Here is an 11,660-nt window from a genome sequence, read left to right as displayed (position 1 = left end):
TAGGGAAACTATACGGATATTCTATCATCTCTTATATATCGAATAATTGTGACGGAATTTATTTAAAAAATTATAAATATTTTTCAAATTTAAAATATTGTAATAAATACCAAAAAATATATTGTAAAAAATTGATCAAAAGTAAATAGAAAATAAGAGTTTTTGTTTGTTTAATGTTTTTAAAAATAGTTTTCTTTAAAATAAATAAAATAAAATTTATTTATTAACATAAGTTTTATTTAATTTTTTTAAAATATAATTTTTTATTAAATAAATATATTTAAAAAAATTATAATATTATAATATAACATAACTATTTTTATATTTGTTTATTTTTTAATATATTTGATAAAATTATATAAAATTATTTTAAAATTACGAAGTATAACATTATTTTTCTTATAAACATAATGAAAAAGAAAATTAATTATATAATAGAAAAAACTCGCTAAATTATCCTTTAATGTACAGAGCAGGTAATTGTACAGGCTTTTTTATTTTGATTTTTAAAATTTTTAAAATTATACTTTAAAACAATTTTTTATAAAATAAAAATAAAATTTGTGTTAACAAATAATTTTTTTTATTTTCAAAAAATATTTTAAAAAAATGAAGTTAAACAAATTAATTTTTAAAATTATTTTTAAAATAAAGCTTATGTTAACAAACATATTTTATTTTTTATTTAAAAAATATTTTTAAAATAGAAAATAAACAAATTTTAATTCTTAATAAAATCATATACAATTATATTAACAGATTTATAAATATATTTTTAAGTTAATTATTTAAAATTTCTGTAATAATGTCAAAATATTTAGCACTAACTCTTGTGATAAAACTTTCAATAACATATTTTAAATTTATACCATGTAGTTCAAGTCAAATACAAGTTATTTTGAATATTTAAATTTCCATAAAGTCTTAAAAACTTTAATAATTAACGTATATAATACATCACGTCTCCTATCATTATCGAGGATTGATTTTAAATAAAATAAATATTTAAATTTATTTATAATAATATTTACTTATTCCATCTAATAAAAAATTCATAAATTGATTACAAATTAGCACAAATAAAAATAACAAAATGTTAATATCTTTAATGAAGTAAACATAAAACAAAGATTATAGTTTTAAAAGAATTGATTTCTTGCTTTAAATAAGTTTGTTTCCTTAAGAAATAAAGTATAAATTTAATAATTGTTAAATTGCAACGATTTTATATAAGAAATCTGAATATTTTTATATATTTATTACTTTCACTTACAACTTAAATTAAGTTAAAATAAATAAATTTACCATTTAACAAGGGTTGATGCCAAACGAACAAACCGAATATCTCATGCAATTTAGTCAAAGTAAAACTAGATCAAATGATTGCATGTTACAAAAGGGAAAAGTTTGTAAAATTGATGCTAATATGATAAAATATAAAACTATAAAGAAATTTAATAACTAACATGTTTTTTTTATTAACTTAAAACATAATAAATTATTTAATTTAAAATTTTAAAAAATAAAAATAAAAATTACGCTAACATAAATTAAATTAAACAAATTTTTATAATCTTCAATCAAAACACATAGATTAGTTTTAGAATTTTTTCATTACGTTCTTAAATACTTTTAACATTAAGTTTTTCAATTTCTTTTATTCTGTTATAAGATCTTTATAAGAGATTTATTTATTTATTTTCTTTTTTCTTCGTCATTATTCTTTATTAATTTTTCTTATGTTTGAAGTTTAAGATTTAAGGTCATGAATTAAATAAATAATTTATAAAATGAAATTAGAGTAATGTTACTTGATTGAACAGAAAAATTACGCTATTGAAGTTATGAAAAAAAATTAATAAAAATTAAAAGACTAGCTTGTTTGTTTTATATATAAAAAAAATATTGTAATAAAAAAAAATTATTCATAAAAAAATCAATGTTGTTTATAAATAACTTTTGAAAACATTTAACATGATATGTAAATTTCTAATTTAATATTAGTTTTTATTACTTGAATTTAAATCATATTTCACCATTTAATTTGAATGTTATAACATTCAGCAATCTTAAAACCTTCATTTATAGAAAATAATTTAAATAGCCTCCGAAATAAAGATGTTATTTATAACGTATTCTAAAAATGTAGCTTAATAACTGTCATACATAATTATTTTGTTTTCCCTAATACAGTGATTCATGCTTCTATTTTAAACTATCATTTCCTCTTGTATTAGAACAAAATCAATTATCCTTATATTTTCCTTCTTTTCGATTTTTGCAACTTTTTATACCAATTCCATTTAAGATATATCCAATTTATTTTACCAAAATTTTATAGATTCTTTTGTACGCACTCACACAAATCTACTCTTTCTTTAAAGTATATCTAATTCAATTATTAATTTTTTTCAAGTTTCATGTTTAAAATCGTTAAATGAATTATGCATGTATTCTTTTTTATAATTCTAAGTACTTTTTACTAATTCTTTAAAAAAAATACATTAATTCATTATACATATATATATATATATATATTTCTTTTATAATTTTACATGTTTTTATTAAATGTTTTCCATTTTTAACCTATAGTTTATCTTAAATCTAAATACATTTATATAATGCATAAAAACCCTGGTTACTTAGAATGAAATAAGTTGGTATATTGTATAGTAAAGCATAAAAAGAGTTGGTATAAATCTCATTTTCCTTTATTCTTGTAAATGAAAAACGATGGGTCATAAGGTCAAATATGATGAATGAATGCCGTAATTTGGAAGGTTTTGCCTTGTAAGTCGCAAAGACTATATCTTGTCGTATGCGTATCTAATTTGTTCCTGTGTTATGGTGACACCGTCATGCAGCCTCAAATTTTCAGTTTTCACACCCCATTGGTAAAACGTTTTGACCATTTTGGGACGTGCGGATAAAATGTTTATAGAATTTAGGCACTTTGAAACGCGTGTCCTCTACGCCATTACTTCCCAATGGTCAAGTTGGCCACATGACATCAATCAATAACATAGAAATTGAACACCAACACAAACACATAACACAACACAAGCTTGTAGAAATTGAAAACCAAGGCTTCGTAGCCAAAAATGAAGGGTCTTCCGTGCCTTGTTAATACACACTACAAGCTCAACTCCTCTCTTCCTTTTAGCAAAGCCAATTTGAGTTGTTATGTGAGCGTGGGCAAGGTGAGGAACTTGGGCTTCAAGGGGGACAAGAGTTTTTGGTCTAGTCATGTTTCGTGTTTGGTTCATCCGAGAAAGGATGTGTTTGTGGTAGAAAGTGGAAGGTGGGGTTCGGTGGAAGAGTTGGAGAGAGAGGTTGAAGCTGAAATGAAGACACAAAAAGATGAAAGGTTTAGGCATAAGTGTGGAGAAGAAAAGGGTGTGGTTGAGATGTTGGAGTGTTTGGAGATGGAGGCAATTATGGGTGAGGATGTGGGAAAACACCCTATGGATTACAACCGAAGGGCTCACATATTTGATACAAGCTCTCGAGTCTTCCAAGCTCTTAAAGAGCTCAATAGTCATGCATGATGTTCTTTCTCAACGATAGCTAGTAACTAGTAACTACTACTATTTTGTTTTTGCTGAAAATCAAATAAACCAATCAAGAATAATAACGACCAATTGTATCTTTGAATAATGATTGTTTTGTGCTACATTACCGTGTACACATACGATTATGTCATAGTACTTTTCTTCTTTTTGTGGTTCGCCAAGCCTATTTCGACTTCTAATTGTGATTTTGCTGCATTTTCATTTCATCCACCATGAATACAAGAGTAGATTCCGAGTCTGAATTATTGCTTTGTATTCCTCTCCAGATACTGGACCTCCGATTCCAGTTTCCCTACTTTCTGAGATTGATTATTTATCGGGTTTTACACCATAGACTACCTCAAAGCTTCAGTAATTAATGGAAGTTTACGAATAGAGTTTGTCTATGTTATCTTGCAAGATAAATTAAAGAAATTAATAGATTATATTAAAATGGTATTAATTTTTTATTTAACTTGTTATAAATAAAATATCATTAATTCATCTAAAATGAACTATCTATCTTCTGAAATGATTGAGGCAAACCCTGGTTAACAAGGATAAAACGGAAGTACATAAAAAAACACATTTCAATATTCGGGGTAAAACTAGTTTAGATATAAATGTTTTAATAAATAGGAAGATAAATAAATAAGCAATTAATTAAATTTTTATATAAATTAAAATTAATTTGTACATTTCAACTTATAAAAATGTTTGATGAAAAGACTTTTAAGAATGTTAAGGTGTATGAACTAATTGAACTTTATAAGTCAGATTCAAGGTTTTTTTTTATTTTTATTTTAATATATTCTATCTGTTATTTTATAAATTATTTGTTAAAAGAATTATTCAAATTAATTAGACTAAGACAATAATGCGTATAAAAATAAGTAAACACTTTTTTTTGGTATTATTAGAAGAAGATATTTAAAACATCTCTTTTAAATTTGAGATATATTTTTAAAATATATAAAATAAAAATTAATAATAATATATAATATTACCTAAGCAATTAAATTTTAATAGTTTAAATATCAAAATTGAAAGATAAATGTTGCTTTGTTATCTCTTGACGTGTGGTTGGGAAGGCAATGCATCGGCGTCCTTGTTATTATTGTAGTTAGACATGTCAGCTTGAGTCATAACAAGGGCCAGATTTTGAGGTTTGATGTTTCTGTTAGTTTAGTACCGTTGGTATTGGTCTAGGGTTGTGCTGTCATGATTCCTGTACTGCTATATCCCATGGTTCATGCCTCTTCAAACTTGGTGTTCTCATGAGGGGTGAGCTTGAGGTAAGTCAAGTCTACGAAGTAAGGAATCAACATAAACAAAGTAGCGTAGCAGTTTTTGCTGTGTTAACCTTTGTTTAACTAGCAAGAAAAATACAAGGGAATCAGTGTAAGACTCACTTAACTCAGCTGTAACGGGAGCTATCTAGGTGGAAAAATCATTGAATCATCTTTCGAATAGCGATTGATTAACCTGAGCATTCTCTGCTCTATCTCTAATAGTTTTCTATTTATTTACATATTTAAATTACTAATTTTTTTAAGGCGTTATTTTACTGCTGAATGATAATGATTGATTCAAATGTAAATACTATTAAACTCATATAGTATTGTCTTTTGTATAAAAAGATAAGTTATGCTAAAGGGATAATGGAAAATCTGTTATGCACGATTTAAATACAATACAATCTATATTCTTGTCTTTGACCTTCACGTTAGCCCTTTCTTCTCAAGGGGGCTGGATATTGTATCTGCCTCCAGTAAATATATCATATAAACAATTAAGAATATATTCTGAACTATCATGAATTGCAAGAATTCGATACTCAACAGCAACACCTTGCAACTAAAGCTAAGCTGACACCCAAATGGAAATTATGTGAGAACATCTTGCAGTCTTACCTAGTTACCTCCAAAAAAGGTTGCAGCGCCGAGTGCTGCAGGGCTACAAAATTAACCAATGAGAATCATGTACAGGACTACAGGTAGAGTGTATATGTCATGACTGGATGACTGGGTTTGCACCAAGAAAACTAGGGCCAGTACCATAGAACGATGTTCTGTTTCTGACTAAAACCTAGCTCTACCTGACCATTTTGGAAAAATAATCGGATAGATTGGATACATAGGTAAAGAATTGTAGTGAATTGTAGTGACATAAACCTGAGAAAAACATTGGTGCAATTTTATAAGAGATGAAATTATAAAGTTACAGCAAACTACAGTAAAGCGAAAACTAAAAAACTGAAAAAGAATAAAAAGTACACTTCTCTGCCTAAAAAATTTCTACATGTAACAGTCTGATTAAAAATTTTGGCCCGACTGCAATAAGGAACAATAACGACACTCGCTCCTTCATACCCTAAATCAGTAACAAATAACAGCTCTTGTAAGACTCAGAAGTCACCACCGCACTAACAGAACTTCCAACGGTTATTGCAGACAACACAAGTGACATAAGTTGTCATAGGTTCATCGGCACTGCGAGTCTGCATTTGGTAATAGGTGCACTTTCTTTGCCCACATCGGCCACACTTAAATTGATCGGTTGTTGCTTTTGGTTGGGTTCCACGCTCACATTCAAACAAAGCTTTCTCTTTAATTTTCTCATTCTCCTGCTTCCTCTGCTCACTAGCCATTTCTGCTGTGCTCATGTTGACCAACCGCTCTGGTTCAACAACACCAAGTAGAACTTTTCTCCGGAAATCTGGGTTATTTTGATCCTTAAGGTTAAACATTAAGGATCTATACTTAACCTTCTGGGCCCCATTTGAAGGACCCCACTTTTCAAATAATACAGACTCTACTGTCACAGCAACACGAATAGGGTCACATGCATTAACCTCTTCCAACATATCTTCATCAGCCTCTCCAGAGACCTTGGCTAAAGCCTCTTGGAGAAGTTCCCTTATTTTGTCTCGCACTGAATCATTAGATTTAATCATAGTTTTTAGCTTTGGGGGAATGGCAGAACTGGATGATATTTTCTTAGCTCCAGAAACCGGCTTTTCCACCTTGATGCTTGCAGCACGATCAGTTTTCTCAGTCTTGACATCAACATTTTGTACCTTCTTTATATTGTCTAAGGTTGACTTTGATGTACCATTCCTATCAATTTTCTCAACCTTGACAGTTTCACTTTTCTCAACCTTCACTGAAGGACTCTTCTGCATTTTCCCAGCTTTAGCTCTCTCCCCATTTGCTGACTCAACCTTATTATCACAGCCCCCATTCTTATTTTTGCTTGTTTCCTTGATAATTATGCCTTTCCATATCTCAATTAGGTCAGTAGCAAAGGCCCGAATTTTCTGCCTTGGGTGTTTAGTGAGAACTTTAAGATGTTTGCCCACCTGAAGGATCACATGAAACAGAATAAAATAAGTCTTAGTCATACACCTAAAGCCATGAAACAAGCACATATTTGAGATCAGTTAGTGTGCCCTTCTGTGAAAAAATATATTACAAACCCATCTTTAGTGGTAGACTTTTATTGTTTGATAGAGAAAGGAAATCCATCAAAGAGAAAAGTAAATAGTTAAAGACGGAGGAGCTGAGATATCCTTCAAAATAAAAACACAAGGGATTGGTGGGGAGAAGGAGATGAATGCATGAAGAAATGAATTTGATTTACAGATTGATTGGGATGGGGAGAAAAATTTGAATATCAAACCTTGTGCTTGGAATGTTAAAAGATAGGAAATGATTTTCTTTCTAAAATCCCATGGATTTCCAAAGCTTTAGAGTCAGAAATCCTGTAAATATGGTGGGATTTGTTGGGATTTGGTTTGATTTGAAATAGATATACCATTTTTACCAACCTTCTTATCATTCAGAAAAGGAGAATTTATAAGAATAAAAGCATAAAAATAATGAGTCAAATCAAATCAATAACATTTCCAATTAGTTCCAAGCATAAAAATAGATTTCCAATTCAATTCAAATAAAATGGTTTATACCAAGTTCCAAAATTGGGAATCAATTTTATAATCACATCAAATAAATTCAAATCAAATCAAATCAAATGAAAACAGAGAAGAAAAAACAGTCATTCTGCCTGGCAACGGAAAAAATTGAAATCACTATTTCTGCATCCACTGTATAAGAGAAAAAAGCAGTAATGAAAATTTCCATCTTTCACATGCTCTAATCACTGTGCACAAGAACAGATTTGGATTCTCGTTTTACTCAAGAACACGACAGTGTCATGTTATGAAAGACAAGATGAAATTTAATTTGTGTACGACCCACCATTACCATATCACGGTCTGGTCTACAGATCATATCCAGAAGAAGTTTGCCTTCTCTCAAAAAACATGACACCGTTATGTTATGAAGGAAACGGAAAGGATGTGAATCAAAACAGAAATTACATAACCAGCACTGTCCAATAAATAGTAGATCCCAGCTACAAGGAAGGACAAACTCAGTAAGCAATAATAATTTATAAATTTTAACATGAACAGTAACCTTGGAAGATTCTGCATCTTCATTCTAACATCCCAAAGTAATACTAAAATTCTTCAGTGGAATTAGTTAAGGGAAAATTTGCAAACCTTTCGCAACCAAACATTATCAACACTTGAAGAAATAGCTATTTCAGAATTTAAACATCCCCACCCATCACAACTCATAACTGCATGATCCAACCCAAACCCAATTTCTGTAATGCATACACATTAGCTCAAGCAGCTTATTTATTTGAGTACATACCACAGACCAAAATATACAACATTTTATGACTTCACCATTGCCCTTTATCATAGTTATCATCCCGGTCAAACTGTGTTTATTTTCGACCGGACCCTAACCATTATAAAATGCAAATCATATTACCACGCAACTTATCATAGCATTCACTCGTTTCTCTTAAAACTTCAAATTACCAATTGATTTGAGAAAAAAAACCAAACAGCTTCATCCAAAAAAATAAAATAAAAAATCCACCAATCAAAGACCACAAAAACAAAGCCTAAAAAAACGTTAAAAGGAAAAAAAAAAGGTGGAAAATAGGGAGAGATAAACACCTGTGTGTTAACGAGAATCTTATAATTGACGGGAAATTTCCTAAGCTGCTCGAGCGCATCGATGCATCGGCTCTCATCGTGTTCGCCGTCGCCGGAGCTGCACGAATCCGCGGCCTTCTTGGCCGCGTCGTACAATTCCACCAACTCCTTCTCCATCGAACCCAACCACTCCTTCCTAATCCTCAACACGCACACCAATCAGATCAAATTCACAAACAAATTTAATGATACAAAAACAATACATAAAACGAAAGAAATTGCAGAAACTGAGATTAGCGGAGTGTAAACTCACCAGAATGGTGCCGGTTGTCTCCTGCGGCTGCGGTTGTGTTCTCAGTGAAGGGAAGAGAAGAAGTCTCAACGCACGCCCAAGTGTGACATATAAACGGAGAGGATCATCATTCATCACCATCATCCGACGGTTGGTGTTGCATCTTGGGCCTAGGGGGATCGAACATTCTCGATCCGGTTTTCAGATAATGTTAACGTTTTTTAAAATAAAATAAAATTTCAAAGAATCTTTTATTTAAATACATAGTTAAATCAAATATATATATATATAGTCAAATTAAAATAAAATTGACGTTAACTTTTTCAATGTTACATATCATAATAATTTATATATAATAAAATTATATTCAAATTATAAAATTTAATAAATTAATATTATTAAGTATTATAATTTTTATCTTAAATTTATGATTTATTTTTTTAATTATGTACAATAGTGCAAATATTAAAAATTATTATATTTTATGAATTTTGTTAACTTAAATTTAAGTCTTCATTTATTATATTAAAGTGATAAAAGTATAATTTAAATAAAATTTTATTTTAGTAATTACTTAAAATGAAATTAGTAAGACCTATAATTTATTTAAAAAAAATTAAAAATTACAAACTTGGGTTATCGCATATACCTGCAAATTATAAAAAAATATTTAAAGAGATGGAAATTGAAATCATGATTTACTTTGATTTTTCCGGTGGAAACTTGGGATTGGAACGGGTCATAAGGGGTGTGTAGGTGTGGTGGGCGGGGAGTTAATTTATTTATTTATTCTATTTTATGATCCTATTGTTAGTGAATGGCGTCCATTGTAGAAAATTTGTGATAAAAAAAAGTCTCTGCTATTGTTTTTTAATTATGGTTTTGAAGTATATAGGAGAGAGTGGTGTAGTTGGGGTTTTTGAGTTATGTTTTGCTTATTTTGGTGGGAACTTGGAATGGCAGAAGCTGAAAGATACTTGGCGTCTGTCAACAGTTGAAAGGACCAACTTGAAAAGCGGATCACCTCATCTCTGCTGCCCCAAAGTGGAAAGAAAAGGAAAATAGTATCCACAATGTTCCATTCAAATTGCAATCTCTATCAAGTCATACACAAAATCTTATGTATAAATGCAACGAGCTTATAAACTAAAGTTTTATAGCATAAAGAACAAAATCAAAATCAAAGAAAACATTAAAAACCAAGAATAAAGAAAGGATTGATTTTCTCTTACTATTCGTTTGGAAGGAAGAGAAAACGAGGCAAAGGAAAGAAAATAAAGAGAATGGAAGGAAGGTCGTGTGTTCAGTGTTTGGATGCGTGAAAATAGGAAAGAGAATGAAAATTTGTGGGGTTACGGTTGAAATCTCGTGGAGAAATATAAGTAGGAATGACAACGACACGGGTAGGGGCGAATTTAAAAAAAAAAAAAAAAAACTCAATTCCACCAAGATCTTATGTATGCTCACTTATATTAATTAATATAAAAATAATTAAATAATAAATTTTATATAATTTTTCTATTTACATGCATATCAATGATATCTAAATTAAATATCACACACACACATATATATCTATATATATATATAAGAGCAAGGTGGGTTCAAAACAAATGTCAAAAATCTAAAACCCAAACCCAAATTCATCTTTCTTTAGAAAAAATACCCGAACTCAGCTGTCATCAAACTCGAGTCGAGATAAAGTGAACCTCCATAGATTCCAGTCATATTGCCATCACTAAATATGAGGGGAGGGACGTTGGGACAGTTTCTAGTATTATTAAAAATATTTATACAATATCAACAATTAAAAGTAACTTTTTATTCAGAAAATACTATAACTCAAATAATAATTATCGTGATTTTCAATGCCTGTATTTTAGCAACATATTGTTTTATTCATTATAGCTACTTTGTTCTCAAAAAATTATTCAGAACCAAAATATGATCTCTCTTAAGGATTAAAGAAATACTTGCCTCCACTATTATAAACAATATTTCCAACATACTTTTTATCATCGTGTGAACTGCGCGTGTAGCCTTCTAAGAACAAGCTAAGAACCTCTTTGTTCCTCAATCGGCGTAGTAAAACAGGGTTACAATGCTTAAAACCAACGATAGAGTCGGCTTGAAAAACGATTTGGATGGCATTGATTTATTTTCGATTCCTCAATGCCGAGAGAAAACCAATCAGGCTGTATCTCATAATTTTTAACTCCTACTTAGCGAAACCCATATAAATTCTACCTAGTAATATTTTAACGTAACACCTAATTTTTAAAAATGACTTAAAAAGTATATAAAATATATATTTTTGACATTTTCAAACGGTGAATTTGTAGTCCTTCCTAGAAACGTGAGAAGATAATTGTGTATTATCATCCTCGGCAAAGGATGCTACTGCCATAAAATCAACAGTTCGTTCGTTCAACATGGAGGAGCAAGAAGAATGTTGATTTATAATAGAAAATCTCTGGTAAAAACAACCAGCGCACAACATTAAAATGTATATCCAAATCCATCACATAAAACATGCGCGAGAAGAACTCAGCAGAAAATAACATTATTCGACAGTTATTCAATTACGCTCCCTGACATGATCCAAAAATTCAAACCGATCTTCTAAGATTTCAGTTCATTTTTTCTCAGGATCTTGCTTCTCCAAGAAGGTCTTCCTCAACCATCCCCATGGCTGTAAATGATTTAAAGAAAAAAGCATTACAACTGCACTCAACCAACAAGAAAACATCTATAAATATGCATATAGAAGTAAAATGCCACACATTGACACAAATCACCAAAA

At 29.7% G+C, this 11,660-nt stretch overlaps 1 protein-coding gene across 2 annotated transcripts; it reads right to left on the bottom strand.

Moving 5' to 3' along the window:
- Positions 1-4,636: 4,636 nt before the first annotated feature.
- On the bottom strand, positions 4,637-8,949 carry LOC113874145 (transcription elongation factor TFIIS). Of its 2 annotated transcripts, none has more exons than XM_027512367.1 (3): positions 8,879-8,949; positions 8,587-8,761; positions 4,637-6,912 (listed from the first exon to the last, which is right to left on the bottom strand). In XM_027512367.1, exons 2-3 carry the CDS (start codon positions 8,740-8,742, stop codon positions 5,977-5,979), a joined length of 1,092 nt encoding a protein of 363 aa, XP_027368168.1. In that variant the 5' UTR covers positions 8,743-8,761; positions 8,879-8,949; the 3' UTR covers positions 4,637-5,976. The 2 variants fall into 2 exon arrangements, with proteins under 2 accessions (XP_027368168.1, XP_027368175.1); XM_027512374.1 differs by having other exon boundaries at positions 8,587-8,756; positions 8,879-8,917.
- Between the last annotated feature and the right edge of the window lie 2,711 nt (positions 8,950-11,660).

Source organism: Abrus precatorius, unplaced genomic scaffold (assembly GCF_003935025.1).
Source record: "Abrus precatorius isolate BTA unplaced genomic scaffold, Abrus_2018 Scaffold10, whole genome shotgun sequence".
Lineage (NCBI taxonomy): Eukaryota > Viridiplantae > Streptophyta > Magnoliopsida > Fabales > Fabaceae > Abrus > Abrus precatorius.
The sequence above is the reverse complement of the archived record's forward strand: the minus strand, read 5'-3'. Positions and strand labels throughout refer to the sequence as shown.